The sequence below is a fragment of the Furipterus horrens genome, unplaced genomic scaffold (assembly GCF_987537825.1).
Source record: "Furipterus horrens unplaced genomic scaffold, mFurHor1.1.pri manual_scaffold_16, whole genome shotgun sequence".
NCBI lineage: Eukaryota > Metazoa > Chordata > Mammalia > Chiroptera > Furipteridae > Furipterus > Furipterus horrens.
The window spans coordinates 13,189,324-13,205,281 of NW_028327186.1; the positions used below are offsets into that span (position 1 = coordinate 13,189,324).

The following is a 15,958-nucleotide window of genomic DNA, read 5'->3' on the forward strand; positions in this document are numbered from 1 at the left end:
CCAGGCAGATGCACAGATCAGTGCTCAAGTGTCATCCCCCGCCATCAAAGGCTGCAGAAATAACCCAGCCGTCCCTAAAATGCAGACCAGGATGAATACCCACAGGAAAATACGATCGATCACCATGGCTACATACTTCCAGTCATCTTGAATCTGAAAAAAGAGAACAAAAATCACAAAAGAGGAAAAAACAAAGCATGATGGACAAAGTAGCATAAATATGTTTTCACTCCTGAACATTTAGTAAATACATTGCAGCTGTTTCTGCTGAAGTACAAGGAACCTTTGTTCCCATTGAGGTAGTCTGAGGAAATGTACCATTCCCAAGTTTCTCTTTAGGCACTAGAGAAATAGTATAAAACATCTGTCGTGTGGCTTTATTTATTTTTTTATTTAATCTTTATTGTATTTTTCCCCATTATCATTTAGTTCCCTTATTCTCCCCCTCTCATGTTGCTTTAAATCAGAAATTTCTTTTTTTTATTTGTTTGTTTGTTTGTTTATTTATTTTTAGAGAGAGAGAGGAAATAAAGAGAGGGAGAGAGACATCACTGTGTGGTTGCTTCTCACTCGTGCCCCCAACTGGGGACCTGACGTGCAACCTACTTATAAACTAGAGATTTCTTAATGTGTATGTTACCTATTTTTTCTAAGTTAAATTCCAATTTATAGTTAGTAAAGCCAGTTAGTTGCCTTCTATGTCTGTGGAGGATTCTAGGTCTTTGTTAGAATAGCGTATATAATCCAACATCACTTACCTTTGTTTCAAAGTACTACTTCTTACCCAGTTTTAGATATAATTTCAACATTCAAAACTGAGATCAGCATATCAGGGCAAGTCCATCATTATTCTTCCTCGCCCTCTGCCTCCCACCCCTGGCAATGCCCAAATAACCAAATATTAAAATATCATCTTCAGTTATAAGTCCAAAGTATGAGATCCTGTATTGTTACAGAGCAGACTGAAAATCAGAACTAATTGCTGATGATAAAGTAAAAGATGGAAGAAAGAGCAGGACTCATTGTGTACAATAAGGCTTCAATCAAGGCTGGAAATAAGAAGGGCAACTGTATGTTCATTATACTCCTAGGCAACTCAGAAAGCAATGAAACCATAATTGAATTGAGAAGAGAGAACCATGAATCAACTGATTTGGAAGAAATAATTGCCTAACAAAGAGGCACCACGGATGCAGTAATTTAATTAAGTGACTGAAATGGGGCTGGGAGACAGGATGGACTTCACCATGATGAGCTGGAGTAAATGTGTCCCCTTGATGACACTAGGAGTCACAAGAAAAATTGGAATTATGCTGTATTTGTCACAAGGTACTCCTAAGATTTTGATTTGTTAGTGCTTCCAATACACAGTGGGCCCTGCGATTCCCTCTCAGTCTCTGCTGGGTAACCTCCTCAGGACTGGGAGATGGGGAGGGGAAGCAGAGGCTTGGAGGCAGACTTTGATTAGAATCCCAGCTCTGCTCCTTTCTAGTCATGAGAGTCTGGGTGATTTATGTGACCTTTCTTGGCCTCAGTTTCCTCATCAGTAAAATGGGGATGAAAACAGTACCCACCACATAGGGATGTTATGAGGATTAAATGAACTGACGTGCCTGATGCAGGTTTGTTAAGGAATAATACCTGTTTATGTTAATGCTGATTTAACAATGCCTGTTATCCAAATATAAATCTCCCTCTGACAGCAATTCACAGGGTTTAGCCTGGTAAAGAGACATGGGACTTGGGTCTTACACATGAATACAAACAGTACTGCAGAAAGAGCTGGGTAAAATTAGTGTTGCATTTAACTCTCTAAATCTTTAAGGTACAATGATAGTGGCTATTCTCTGGCAACTTTGGAACTAACAGTGAATAACAGGTATATGAGTTTAGGCAAAAAGGCAAACTAATGCAAGCTCTTGGCTCCCTCTCCCAGCCCAGCTCTGGAGATGTCCCAGAGGACCGTCTGAATCTTGGAAGGTGCGGCCATCCAGTGAGTGTGAGCCAGGTCTGGGGAGGGGAGGCCTGGGAAGAGCCTGGAGTTGGCTCTTTCCTCCCTGCCCTCTCTCAGCCCAGGGGTGGTGAGGGGAGGAAGGAGTGCCAATTGGTTCAAATACTTTGGAAATCTTACAGTATCCACTGAAGTTGAAAATTAGCTCTCCAATGATCTAGCAGGTATTTATTTAAGAGAAGTGGGTGTGTATGTTCACCAAAGGACATGTACAAAAATATTTGGAGCAACTTCATTCAAATTAGCCCCAAACTAGAAATAACCAAACGTCCCACAACTGTAGAATAATAGACGGCAGTTGTATTGTATCTTCACTTGGATCATGGTTACGTGCCTGCACACATAATGCAAACATTCACTGAGCTGTGCTCTTAAGAGGCGGGCACTTCCTATAAATTACACCTACGTGGGAAAAACGCACACAACCAGAAAGTAAAATTAAAAGTAAGCTGAGCTGATCAGTACTAATGCCTATCCCCTGATCGACTCTCCCGGCCCAGGGTGCTGGCAGCCCAGCGGCTAATTCAGGGCACCACCCACATGCGCGCTTTGTCACCCCATCTTACAGGTGAGGAGACAGGCTCAGAGAGGGGATGTGACATGGGACTGGTCACGGAGGAGCTGGTCTGCCCACAGGCCACTGATGCCAGAGTCTAATCTCCTAACCCTGCGCTACGCCCTGGCCTTGTGGCGCGAACGAACAACCGATGTAACACCTACCTCTTTGGCTTCATTTTGTGCCTTCATATTTTCAGCGATGTACTTGACACTTTGGATGGCTTCTTTGATCTCCGGTGACAGAACTGAAAGGGAGAACACAGCGTTGACAGATTCGGTGCTGGAGCTTCTCGTGAGGTTGGCAGTGAAGTTTGAGAGCTTCATCCTGCGGTGGTGGCAGTATCTGCACAGCCCGTCCTGGCAGGGGTGGCCTTCCTTGCAGCCTTGGGACCCCACGTGGCTGAAGCAGTTCAGGCTGGAGAGCTCAGCACTGGAGACGGGCCCTGGCCTTGGGGTGCTGCCCTCGCTGCCTGTCGGCCTGGTCATAAACATGACCCTGGGGAGCAAGTTCAAGAATACGGTCTTCACCCACGCGGGCATCGTGTGTGTGGTGGGGGTTCTGAAGTGCACGTTGAGGACAAAGACGGTGATAACGATGGACAAGGTGACAAAGATCATGGTGAACAGAAGGTACTCGCCAATCAGGGGGATGACCAGTGAGGTGGAGGGGATGGTCTCGGTGATGACCAGGAGGAAGACGGTCAGGGAGAGGAGGACCGAGATGCAGAGCGTGACCTTCTCGCCGCAGTCGGACGGCAGGTAGAAGACGAGCACAGTGAGGCAGGAGATGAGCAGGCACGGGATGATGAGGTTGACGGTGTAGAACAGCGGCAGGCGCCGGATATACAGCGAGTACGTGATGTCCTGGTAGATCTCCTCACAGCAGTTGTACTTGATGTCGTGCTTGTAGCCTGGGGCTTGGATGATGGCCCACTCGCCGCTCTCCCAGTAGTCCTTGAGGTTCATGGAGGAGCCGATGAGGACCAGGTCGATTTTTGCCTTGTCGTAGGACCAGGAGCCGAACTTCATGGTGCAGTTCTGGTAATCAAACGGGAAGTAGGTCACGTCGATTTTGCACGAGCTCTTAAAGATGGCTGGAGGGATCCAAGTCACTTCCCCCGTGTACTTGAGCAGAGCTTTGGTCTTGTCGTCCACCTGGAAATCCCCAACCGCGCTGCAGAGACAATGAGGAGGCACAGGGTCACCACAGCGTGGTGTCCATCCCAGCTCTCACTCACCGGCAGGTAAACGCTGAGCAGCGATTCGTACGCTGTGACCGTGAAAGCTCCGGGTGCGGTGGGAGGTCACTGTTTTCCTCCACGTACCAATGGGGACACTGAGGCCCAGAACCCCCCAACAAACACACAATCCGACACACTTACCACCTGGGGAGGTCACTGGTTCAACCCACTACATACCACACCTGACCTGACATTTTCTGCGGAGACACCGCAAATGCCAGAAAACTTTCCCTTGAAGTAAAGAAACAGGATGAAAGTTGTCATCCTGGAAGCAGGGGACCATTGGGGATATTTATGCCACCCTTTGTTCCTGTGGTTTGAACCTCATTCAGTCTCCGCTGGGTGTCCAATGTACATACACATGAAACCACTGTGGGAACCCCATTGAACTGAACCCTGTCAGACAGGTTTATTACCAGACCCCATCTCTGCCATTCTCCACACTCCCTGTTTCTCCCAGCACTGTTTTAAAACAATCATGTATCCTGATTCCGTCTCTCAAACCCAGGATAACAGCTCCTTCACACCTTCTGTCTCTCCTCCGTTCCCCGCTGTCTCCCCATGTTCCTTATTCCTTTGGAATAAAAGAAGGCTTCTTAAGTACATGGTAGAGTAAAAAGACTAGACTTTAAAGACAAAGAAAAAGTATCTCTTGGTTATGCAACCAAAAAGAACAACCCACTTATAAGTAAGCTGACTATGCATCCCAGTTTGTCTAGGATAGCCGTGATTTAAATCTGGGGTCCCAGGACACTTACTAATAGTGTCCCCTTTCTCTCCCAAAAGTCACCTGATTTTACAAGAACAAGAAAATTAGACTGGCATTCGATTTTGACAGCAACACTCTGTACCAGGACACGAGTCAGCATGTTTAAAATTTTCATGGAAGGAAAAAATGAGCCGAGGATTTTATATCCAGGTAAGTCACCTAAAAGTATTATCTAAAAAGGCTGCAATGAGTTATGAACTTGTGGGGACTTAGGGCAAATTGTGAGCACTTTCTGAGGATTCTCTTAGTGAATTTTAGAAAACCAAAGCTTATAGGAGAAACTTGGGCATGAGAAGGTCAAAGGTGTTTCTAGTGTTGAAATGAAGAGAAACCCTCAAATAGGACCAACCCCGAAAAACTGAAGTTCTGACCACGAGAGAGGAGTTGGGTGATTTTCTCTCAGTATTGTTTTCAGCCCCAGATTCTAAGGAAATTCCTATGACACCTGCTTCTCCCAAATCCAGTCTGAAGCACTTCACCGTGTCTCAGTCCTGCTACAAGCACACATCCTGCAGTTCGCTGTCCACCCAAGGGTTCCAGGGAGAAAACAGTTGTACTACATCATGAGATTAAAACTTTTGCCCATTTTCTTAACTCTAGGTGAGCAAAACTTTTGAACATCCTTCCCGGCTCCCTAAGAGCCTTTGGATGGGACAGCTCACACTCTGCAAACCAGCTCTCTAGGGACCAAGTTACAAATACAAATTGCATGAAAGAATCATATTTATGAATGCTTTTTTTTTCTTGGGAAAACAGTAAATAAAACACAGACCATCTCAGGAATGGTTAGAGATCCCCCTTTCTTTTAGCCAGTGACCAGAAAGGGGGATTCAGCCAGGCACACAGCTTCTGCATTCCTAATACTAACTGTAAAATGTGTTCATGTGTACTAATATAGCATAAAAACCTAAACGCGGAATGCTTTTCTTCATTAAAATCAGATTATACTAAATCGATGTGAAGTGTTGTGCTGAAAAATGCTTAATGGTTAAAACTTTGTAACGACAGATAGAGCACAGTCGAAAAAATGATGTTTTTCAATACCCAGGAACAAACTAGCACATACTGTAAAATATCAGTGAAAACGTATGTTGCCGAATAACAGAGCTTAAGTGTGGGAAGTGTCAGGTACCATGACGTGCAGGTTCCAATGGAGGAGGAGGAACCTTGGAGGCTTCCGGATGCGGGTGGGAGGCGCGTGGAGAGGGTGAGGCGGGGCAGGACTGACTCGCCAGGTAAGCAGGAGGGCACAGCCTCCCTGAGGTTGCCCTCGCGGGGCCAGACTTACAGGGAAGGTCAGCTGCAGGAAGAGGCATGGGGAAGAGTCCTGCCCCCACCCCTGTGTATTTCCCTTCCTTGCCGCCGTTGCCCCGCTCTGGTCTGCAGTGCACGTGCGGGTGTCAGAGCTCGGGCCTGTCTTCCCTGTCTGTTCCGAGCCACGGCGTCCCCGGCCGCTGGTGAGCAGTCGGTACTCGGTAACAGCCTGCGGCAGGAAGCGGAGTGCAGCCCTGGGGGAGAAGGCCGGGGGGAGCTGCCGCCCTTACTTGTTGTAGAGCACTATGTCCGGCTTCCAGATCTTCTGTGCGGGGACACGCAGGAGCTCCGCTCCGTCATAGTCAGAGGGGTTCCACTTCAGCTTGTAGTCATTCCAGATCTGGGGGAGGGGGAGGCGGCAAAAAGACCGGTGTGGTTCTGTTCTGACACCGCCCTCTTGGTGAATTCCCACCCCTGCCCTGTGTCAGGGAGCCAGCTCCACGCTGCAGACCACAGGGGCTGATGTCTCATGGGTGAGAGTCAGGGAGCCGCGGCCTGGCTCTCCCGGGGCTGCTGCCACATGACTGTGGGCAAGGCAGCCCCCACGTCAATCCCACAAGGACCACTCTGGCCACATGTAGTTCCAGGTCCATGCCTTAGGCTCGTGCTGTCCTCATCCCCTGAAATGGCTCGCCCGGAGTTTTCTCAGACACGTTTCCCACCAAGCCCGCAAACAGGATGCTAATCACAGAACCCTCTTCCACCTCCAGGTGGACCAGGGTTGACCGCTGAAGGGTTTGGGAAAGGAGCCATGATCCCATCAGGGCCCAAGAAGTGTTGAGGTGCAGAGGCTGGGAGATCTGGGTCCTGAGCCCCCAAGGGGAGAGGTGAGGCTGCAGCCTGAGGGCACCACGCGAGCACTGTGCCCACCTGGCTCTCCAGCTTCTGGGAGGAAGGCTCATGAGTTGAGCGCACGGTTGGCTGGGCTGGTGGAAGTGTCACCAGCAGGCAAGTGACTTATTTGTCCAGGTCTTGGAGAGCCTCCCTGGGGAGGACATGCGGAAGATGAAATCTTTGGCCTCAATCTGGACAGGGATACCCAGGTCCCCTGCCCCCACCCTCCCAGCAATGACTACAGCATCTGATTCCGACTTAAGGATCGGTTTTTGACAAGAGAAAGGGAAGGAGGTCATTGCACGCCCCACCCTAGAGCTGGGGCCCAGGACTGCAGGCCCAGGCCTGTCCTTTTTTATTGTGTGGCTGGAGAAGCTCCTCCCTCCAAGCGGGGCCCTGCAGTCCTTCCTGGGGGCACCTTGGGATCCAAGCCCAAGAAGAGGCAGACCCGCCAGTCAGTGGACCCCAGCCTGGGCTTCGGGCCCTTTCTTGGTTCCGCGTGCAGAGAGAGGCGTCACCGCCAGGGGCAGCAGTGCTCCAGCTCTGTCACCTACTTGCTTGAGCCACAGGTTGGTCTCCATGATCTGGTTGACTTCATCCTGGGAAGGCAGATTGAAGCAGGCGCGTGAAGAACTAAATGCAGGCTCTGGGAAAGCCTGTCCCAGAAGCCCCGTCGCCCCGGCCGCAGCTGACGACCCCAGCACTCACCACCTTCACCAGCTGGGACATGGACACCTCGAACTGGATGATGACGGCATCAGACACGTTGGCCACAGGCCGGATGATCTCATTGTAATCTTCAAACAGCCGCTCAAACAGGCGCTGCTCGGCTTCGGAGCTGCTGGCCTCTGGGGAGGCAGCCCAGTTAGACCCTTATCCCCTCACCAGGGACGCCAGCCCTCCCCACCCACCGGGGGTGCTCTGTGGAACTCTAGACTTTTCGATGGGTTTCGCTCCTTCGAGTGACAGATTGGGAAACTCGGGCGCAGGAGGGAGAGGGATTCCGTCAGGGAGAAGCACAGTGGGTACAGGCCTGGCTTCTGAATTTGGGTAGATCTGGTGCAAGCTGTGTGAGCTTAACCTCTCTGAACCTCGGTTTCTTTTTCTGTAAAAGCAAAGACTATAAATGTACCCACGTGACAGGGTTGTTATGCGTGAGGGGCTAGCTCAGTGCCAGCATATGCGCAAAGCTCAGGAACTCTCCCGTCTTCATTGTTACAATGGGCCGGTGTGGAGTCTACAAAGGTTCAGCGGTTCACTGTTTCCATGATGGAGATGACCAGGCCACGCCGGGGGCAGGGCCACCCAGGGCCACACCCGGGACAGGGATTTTGCCTCCCAGCCTCCCAGTAGGAGACTACACCAGTCAGCTCCCTGCTGCTTCCCGCTTGCCATCCTGGGAGTCCCTGCTGAAGTCCCAGCTTCTCCAGGTCTTGAAACGGATCGTGCCTGCTCCCTACCACCCCCCCCCCCCCCGCCCGGCCCTCAGTAAAGAAGGGGCCACCGGCAGGAGCGCAGGGGAGTGAGGGCCTCAGCACCAAGGTGGTAGAAAGGAGGATCAAAGCGCACAGCCACATCGCGTTCTCCCATCAGGTCCCCTGCAACCCTGCCAAGCCCTCACCCCAGGGTACAGCCAGCCCTCCCAGGCCAGGGGCTTCTGACGACGGGGCGGGGCCCCTTCTCCCTAACCCGGCGAGGCGGGGGGCGCGCGCACTGCAGCGCCGGAGAGACGCCAGGAGGGGAGGCTGGCGCGCAAGCTTGGCCCCGGGGGAACCGGGAACCTATTGCCCTCTTTTCCCAGGGGGCCTTCGGGTCTTTACCTCTCGGACATCAGTTTCCCCATGTGGAAGCAGACCGCGGAGCCGATGCCCCAGCTCTGAGCAGGGGCCTCAGGAAACGGGTGCCCCACCCGACCTGCCTCCGGCCAGCAGGCAGGAGGGAGGGCGCACGCGGGATCCCTCTCGGGGCACCGTCCCTCGGCCTCAGCCGGCGCACGTACCTGGCAGCAGACCCAGCAGCAGCAGCAGCAGCAGCCTCAGAAGTGGGTGCGCCCGGTGCGAGTGCGCTCCCATGGCTGTTGGGCCAGCGTTCCGGAGACCCCCAGCGATCGGAGCGGATGCACGGGGTGGCACGGAGGCAGACTCGGCCAGTGGGCTCCCCACGCAGCAGCCACTGGGCGCCAAACAGGGCGGGGACCGCGGGGCTGGGGTTCCTCCCGGCCTCCCACCGACAGCCGTGCGCTCAGGAGTCCCGGCGGCTCTGGGTGGGGAACTGCGCTGGGTCTGGTGTCGGAATGTGTCCGCGCCGGCCAATCAGAGGCGGGCTGCCTGGAGGGGGTGGGGGACAGGCGTGGAGGTGGGGGTGGCGGCTCCACCCCGCCAGTCCTGAGCAGGGCTGCGGGCGGCCGAGGGCAGCGCCACGTCTGAGTCTGCTGTGGCGCGTCCCGCGTGTGTCCCCGCATCTGGTGGCTGGTCCACCTGAGAGCCTCTAACACCTCAGAACGAGGCCTCCTGGTTTCCGTGCGAGGAAGTAATTGTTAAATATTTTAGGAGCGTTCACGGCGTTTGCTTGTTGAGAGTGCGGGAGGAGGAGGTGGGATCAGCTGAGAGTGTCTGTGAGGAGCTGGTATTGTCGCGGCTAGCTGAGGAAATGTTTGGTTTTTGTGTTTAAATTGATTTTTAGAGAAAGAAAGGGAGGGAGAGACAGACACCGATTTGTTGACTCGCTTATTTATGCACCACTGGTTGCTTCTTGTATGTGCTCTGACCGGGGTGTATGGGGCCCACGCTGTGACCAGCCGACACCCGGCCAGGCCTTCCGATGGCTCCCTTGAGCGGACTGAGTTACAGCGGTAGAGAAGGATGAGCGGTTGCCAGGGGCGAGGCGCGGAGGATCCAGGGCCCTGAGGAGCAGCCCAGGGGGGTTATCTGGGTGTGGGTCTCGTATGTTCTGATTCCCGGAGCCTATCGTGTTCAGGTGTATTGTCCTGGCCAGGAGGAGAATTTTTTTATAAAACTGTGTCATTTAAAAAATAGAATTTTTAAAAATTTGTCCTTCATTCTACAAATATTTTGAGTGCGTCTTATGCGTCAGGCACTGGACAAAAGATGTGGTGGGGCCCGTCAGAGCAGCTGGGAGGGAGACCCGCCTGGAGCAGCGACGAAGTGAAGCAGAAGGGGACCTGGGCCGTGAGCGTGAGGCGGACAGGGCCATCGCTCCCATGTGGGGAACCAGGGACGGCTTGAAGGAGCAGCAGGAGCGACTTATTCACTCAACAAACATTTATTGTGCCAAGCTGTCTCGGGCCCTGAGGATACTGCAGCGAACAGGGAGGACCAGGTCCCTGCTCTCACGGGGGTCTCCCTCTAGTGGGCAGATGCAGACCATAAACACACCAGCAAATGAGAGCGTCAGGAACTGAGGGGCACTTGAGGAAGGTGGGGGTTCTCTGGCCATGGTGGCGGCATTGGGTAGAAGGTGCTCAGAGCTGGGAGGATTCTGCAGTGCGTGGGGGCGTTGAAGGCCTGTGAGCCTAGTGGCCGAGGGGCAGTGGAGGGAGCTGGAGTGTGTGGTAAGATGACAGTCACATCGTGGGTGCTGCTGTGGTGCCTGCCCTCATCCTGGGACAGGGAAGGAAGCCAGGCCAGAGCTAATCCGCCCGAAGCCCCTCCAGCTGGGTTTCCTTGGCTCCTGCAAGGCCTTCAGAGAGGACAGTCCAGGCCCTGTCCTCGCCCTTCCCACTCCGTGGCTGTTTGATGGGTTGGCAGGCGATGGCGTCATATTCACGTAGGGCCTCAGCAGTTGTGACCCAGAAGGAACAGCAAACTGCCCACTTGGCTGCTCACATCCTGTCACCCCACAACCAGGGGCCCTGGGACTTGCAGGGCAGCCTAGGGCCCCCCAGAGGGTATGTGCGTCTGGAAGAGGGGAGGCAGGAAGAGCCCCACAGTGCCCAGCACGCACACAACCACGAACACCCACAGGAACAGCCGGTCCACCACCATGGCCACGTATTTCCAGTCCTCCACGACCTGTGGGCAGACAGAGGTGGGTCACACAGGCGGGTGCTGGGGTCCTCCCTGCTCCCCCTGTTCCCGGAGTCGGGCCCTCACTATCTTGCTGGTACCCCACGCAGAAGAAGAGCTTGCGACCTAGATTCCATCTGTTACCGTCTCTCTTCTTTCCTTTTCACAGTGTGATTCTGGAGCGTTTCCAGCCTGCCCTTCCTCTGCGCGCCAACTAATGGACTCCCGAGGCTTCCCTTGAGGAAAGACGGCGCAGGAAGGTAAGGAGGGACAGACGCCCTCTTTCCCCCGCGCGGCTCTGAGCGGCGAGAGAAGGCTCTGCCCTGATAGGGTGCTGGAATGAGAACGTTCACAAGACTGTGACGCTGTTCTGCCTGGTGTGGAAGTGTATGGGAACACGCCTTCCGGTTACCATCACATTCTGTGTTCAGTTACACATTTGCCCTTTCAAGGGTTACTCGTTCAGAGGACTCAGCTGAGACACCTACACTCTAGCCCTCGTTGCTCTGTCCTGTGAAAGTGAACATGACCTCTTCTTAAAAATCTGTACTTGGGCTCACCCTACCGGACCATTTATTACCCTGGTGGCAATACTATTTTTGCTGATGTTTCTATACTCCTGGGAGCTATAATGTTTGTGTGGCTCCTTTGGAGCAGATGCCCTCAGTGCCCTAGCCACCTGTGTCCCCGAAGGCTACAGATGTCATTTCCAACCCACTGACACCTCCCACTTAGGGTGCCTGCATCTCTCTCTTCCCTGTGGGGGCTTCTACTGCACCCGGGGTGCTTGCTGCACAGCCAGCTGGTGCAACCACAAGGGGTGGGAGCTGAGGGGCAGATGCCGCTCCTTCTCGTGTGTCCTCAGAAGGCCCTTGACTGGAGCGCTGACAGTGTCCTGCTCATCGACACCCGCATTGTTTTCCTGTCCTTGACCACATCACTGTCCCGCCTCCCTCACTGTGCCGAGATCCCGTCTCACGTAGACCACCTTTGCTCGGGTCCTCACCTTAGCCTCTGCCCCTGGGGAGCCCAGAACAAACAAAGAGAAGCACCGGTCCTTCCTTCCTGCCCCTCCGGTGTGTGAAGCTGTCATAGAACTCGTTTCTGCGTGGGATTCCTTATTCCAACAAAGAGTTTGCAAGCCCTTGTCCAACAGGAATTAACTGTGGGAACTGGGACATTGGCAGCAACCACTGGACAGCGGGCGGGCCGGGCTGGCAACTTACGCTCTGGTCCTGATCGTCACTCTTCATGTGCTGGGCGATGAAGCTGACGCCTTCTAGTGCCTCGCGCACATCCTGCTGGAACCTCCCAGAGGGCCTCAGCCGGAAGTCCCTGGGGAGCCCCACCAAGTCGGAGCCAGACGGGGACTTGGGAGCTGCAGAGGCAGGATTCACAAAGTACATGGAGCTCCCATAGAGGCTGGAGGAGCCGGCAGGGCCCGTGGCTGAGGTGGCGGCCGCGGTGGCCTCCGACTGGGTGGGGCGAGACGGGCCGGGCTGGGGGGCCCTGCAGGGGTGGCTGTCAGGGCGCTTCATGAAGAGGAAGGTGGGCAGCTGGTGGAGGAAGCAGCGCCTGAGCCAGGGCGCCATGGTGTGGGTGCTGGGAGAGCGGTGGTGCACATTGAGCACACACACGCTAGTGACGATGGAGAAGGTGACCAGCACCATGGTGAACATGAGGTACTTGCCGATGAGCGGCACGTCCAGGGAGGTGGGCGGCACGATCTTGGAGATGAGCAGCAGGAAGACGGTGAGCGCCAGCAGCACGGAGATGCACAGCGTCATCTTCTCGCCGCAGTCGGACGGCAGGTAGAAGACAAGGACGGCCAGCGAGGTGATGAGCACGCAGGGGACGATGATGTTGATGGTGTAGAAGAGCGGCTTGCGCCTGATGATGAAGTCATACGTCACGTCCACGTAGCTGGGGTCCTGCGGGCTCACTGTCCTCCGCCCCGGGAGGGCCACTATGTCCCACTCGCCGCTGGGGGTGAAATCGTCCATGCTGGCTGTGGGCAACTTGAGCACCATGTCGATCTCCGTGTGGTCGTAAGTCCAGGAGCGGAACTTGAGGCTGCAGTTCTGCTGGTCGAAGGGGAAATGCTTCACCTCAATCTTGCAGGCGCTCTTGCAAATGGCTGGGGGCAGCCACATGACGCTGCCGTTGGAGCGGACCACCGCGTTGGTGTACAGGGACACTTCGTAGGTCCCGTCGGCACTGGAGCGCGGCAGGGAGAGCAGCGTGAAGTCCCCAGACAAGGCCGGGCCTGTCGCTAGGACTCACCAATGATCCTGCAGGATGATTCTCACCAGGCAGCCCCTGCCCCGCCGCGTGCCCTCCCTGGGAAGCCTGCTCACTGGCAACTGCAGGAAGGATTCACCCGGACCAGCTCACTAAGGCTGCCCAGCAGTCCAGGGGGGCAGGTTTCGTTATTACCCCATTGTACACATGGGAAAACTGAGGCTCAGAGAAGTTAAGTGGCTTTTTCCAGGTCAGAAAACTGGTCAGCAGGACAACTGAGATTTGAACTCAGGTGTCTGTTCCTAGACTCCACGCTCACAGTTATTTCATGCTTCTGCTGTGTAACTACACCCCGGGAGAGTCTCTTCCTCCTCTACCTGAGATACTAACACATGCGGAGCACAGAGAGCCCTGGTGCTGGCCCTGCTCCCGGCTGTGCCTGAGTGCGTCTCTGGGCCTCCAGTTTCCCATCTGTAACTGAGGACATTGGCTCTGCTCATCTCTGATTCCCCTTCCAACACCACAGCCGGAAAGTCGGGGTCAAGCGCAGATGGGGCCAGGGCTGCACTCAGGACTGGAGGACCCCGGAGGCCGGACCTGACCCGACCAGGCCCGGCCCCGCCACCCCTGCCCGGCCGCCACTCACTTGTTGTAAAGGACGATGTCAGGCAGCCAGATGCGCTTTGCCGGGATCCTCAGGATGTTCACGCCCTCGTAGCGGGAGCTGTTCCAGGCCAGGCGGTTGTCGGTCCATTCCTGAGCAGGCAGGCAAGGCCCTGTCACTCGCAGGTCCATCGCCACCAACAGGCAGCCCTGCAGGAAGGGCCTCCTGGGCTGGGGACTTGCAGGACACTTACCTGTCTCAGCCAGACATTGGTGGTCATGATCTGTTCTCTCTCATTCTGGGGAGGGAGAGGGGCTGTCAGTTAGGCTGGGAGGAGCCGTCACAGGCAGAGCTGCGTGACCACGTTATTATGCAGAAGGCTCCTAACGCCAGGGCCCAGGGGCTGCCCATCCCCCTGGACGGCTCAGCGAGTCTGAGACAAAGTCCCTGCTCTTCACCCAAACCCCATCCTCTCAGTGAATTGCGTCCCAGACTTGTACCGTGTTCTCTTCTCTGCTCTCCATCCTTTCTCTGCCATTTGTCTAGATATTTTTCATTGACCTTCTCTTCTCTTTTGCTTTGGCCAATCTGTTAGTAAATCCACCCCGTGACGGGCTTTCAATTCTCCACCGCTGTCATTTTTGTGAACTGTTATTAGTGGCTACTTCCTTTTAGAAAAGTTATGTATTTATTATTTATTTTTAATGGTGGTAAAATTTACACAACAGAAAATTGACCACGTTAATGGTCTTATTTTGTGCAGTCTTATTGTGTGCCTAGCAAACTTTTATCTGACTTTACGGCCAGGCAGCATTTACCAACAGGGATACGTTCTGAGAACTGCGTCGTTAGGCGATTTCATTGCTGTGTGAGTATCACTGTCACCGGCACACACCTGGGCTGTAGGGTCTGGCCTGTCACTCCTGGGCCATCAGCCTGCGGAGCGCTTTACTGTACTGAATACTGAGGCAGCCGTTCCGCGCTGTGAGATGGCATAACGACAGCGATGACATACTAGGTGGTTGGAGTTTTTCAGCTGCGTTATAATCGCAGGGGGCCACTTGCGTACACGCGGTCTGTGAGTGACTGATGCGTTGTCACTGTGTGTGGGGCTGTGTCTGTCCCCATGGAGCACTGACTTTGGCTTCGTGGCAGGCGGTTGGAGGAGGGGCAGGCCCTGTGGTCTGGTGACTGAGCTGGTTGAAAGCAGGGTTAGTTTTGTGAGGGCTGCTCTATTTTTGATTTACTCTTAAGAGTGGGTCCTTTCCCGGCCCCTTCTCCTTCGTGAAGCTCAAACTCCAGTGTGTGCCGCCCCAGCCCCGTGGGAGCGTCAAGCGGTCGCTAGGCCTCCTGCTCTTAGCCAGCACTCTGTGTCAGCTCTTAGCCCTGTTCCTGTTCCCCAGTCACCAAAGGTGGGGAGAGGCACCAGAGAGCAGTGGGGTCCGCTCCTGGAGCCTGGTCCCTCAGGTCCTGGCTGAGCTCCCCGGGACCTGCAAACACACTTGTTTTCAGAAGAGGGGGCAGCTTTTCTAATTGTTCTTACGGGAAGGTGAATCTGCAACAAGCCATGCTGCCAGCACTGAAAGTGGAAAACCCTCATTCATCTTTAAAAAGTAGTTTAAATTTGAGGTATAATTTCCATACCGCAAAATGCACAGATCTTCCATGTATAGTTTCATCAGTTTTAAACATATTACTCACATAACAAGGCTCCTTTTAAGATGTAGGACATTTCTGTCAGCCAGAAAGTCCCCTTGTATCTCAGTCCTGTCCCTCACTCCCCTTCACCCTAGATTTATGCACATGGGAACGATCAGATGGAGAGTCAGGGACCTCGTCCACAAGTCCGGGCAGTGTCAGAGGAAAAGCCACATCTCCCGACCCCCCGCCCAGCACACTGAACGGCCACCCCTTCCCCCAGATGTGGCCAGGGCACCGGGAGCCCGCGGGCCCCCCTCCCTGCACCGACCACGCTGATGAGCTGCGCCAGGGAGAGCTGCAGCTGGATGGGGATGAGCTGTGAGGAGTTGGTGGCCGGGCGGATCAGGTTGTTGTAGCGGGTTTTGTTCAGAAGGTCGTCCATGAGCTTCTCCTCAGCGTTGGCCACGCAACGACAGCTCCCTGGGAAAACACGGTCAAACCTGCTGGCCTCCCTCCAGTGACACCCACTGCGTGAAGGCTAGTGCTTCAAGGGACAGGAGCGCAGGGTCCTTGGGAACTTCCAGGTCGATATCCAGGACAGGGCTCAGCTGTGCTCCCACGTCCCAACTCTCCCTCCTCCCGTCCCCCAGCAGTGAGCGGCACCTCGCAGTCTAGGGTTCTAGGCCCAAACCTGTGCGTCTGCCACTGGCCCGCTAGTTC

At 54.3% G+C, this 15,958-nt stretch overlaps 2 protein-coding genes across 2 annotated transcripts; both read right to left on the minus strand.

Moving 5' to 3' along the window:
* On the minus strand, positions 1 to 7,556 carry CHRNA3 (cholinergic receptor nicotinic alpha 3 subunit). The gene is made up of 5 exons (XM_090263845.1): positions 7,436 to 7,556; positions 7,282 to 7,326; positions 6,124 to 6,233; positions 2,732 to 3,743; positions 1 to 153 (listed from the first exon to the last, which is right to left on the minus strand). Exons 1-5 carry the CDS (start codon positions 7,454 to 7,456, stop codon positions 25 to 27), a joined length of 1,317 nt encoding a protein of 438 aa, XP_090119971.1. The 5' UTR covers positions 7,457 to 7,556; the 3' UTR covers positions 1 to 24.
* A 2,466-nt stretch (positions 7,557 to 10,022) lies between these two features.
* CHRNB4 (cholinergic receptor nicotinic beta 4 subunit) lies at positions 10,023 to 15,706 on the minus strand. The gene is made up of 5 exons (XM_090263615.1): positions 15,567 to 15,706; positions 13,851 to 13,895; positions 13,640 to 13,749; positions 11,979 to 12,969; positions 10,023 to 10,758 (listed from the first exon to the last, which is right to left on the minus strand). Exons 1-5 carry the CDS (start codon positions 15,678 to 15,680, stop codon positions 10,618 to 10,620), a joined length of 1,401 nt encoding a protein of 466 aa, XP_090119741.1. The 5' UTR covers positions 15,681 to 15,706; the 3' UTR covers positions 10,023 to 10,617.
* Positions 15,707 to 15,958: the final 252 nt, after the last annotated feature.

Bases quoted from the DNA above. Each gene is read 5' to 3' on its own strand.
- CHRNA3 (XM_090263845.1), bottom strand. From the start codon at position 7,456: ATGTCCCAGCTGGTGAAGGTG. The intron at 3,744-6,123 runs GTAAGGGCGGCA...TTGTCTCTGCAG, and splicing joins GACATAGTGCTCTACAACAA to CGCGGTTGGGGATTTCCAGG. The intron at 154-2,731 runs GTAGGTGTTACA...CTCTTTTTTCAG, and splicing joins CACAAAATGAAGCCAAAGAG to ATTCAAGATGACTGGAAGTA.
- CHRNB4 (XM_090263615.1), bottom strand. From the start codon at position 15,680: ATGGACGACCTTCTGAACAAAACCCGCTACAACAACCTGATCCGCCCG. The intron at 13,896-15,566 runs GTCGGTGCAGGG...CTCCCTCCCCAG, and splicing joins TGGCGCAGCTCATCAGCGTG to AATGAGAGAGAACAGATCAT. The intron at 12,970-13,639 runs GTGAGTGGCGGC...GCCGCGCTCCAG, and splicing joins GACATCGTCCTTTACAACAA to TGCCGACGGGACCTACGAAG.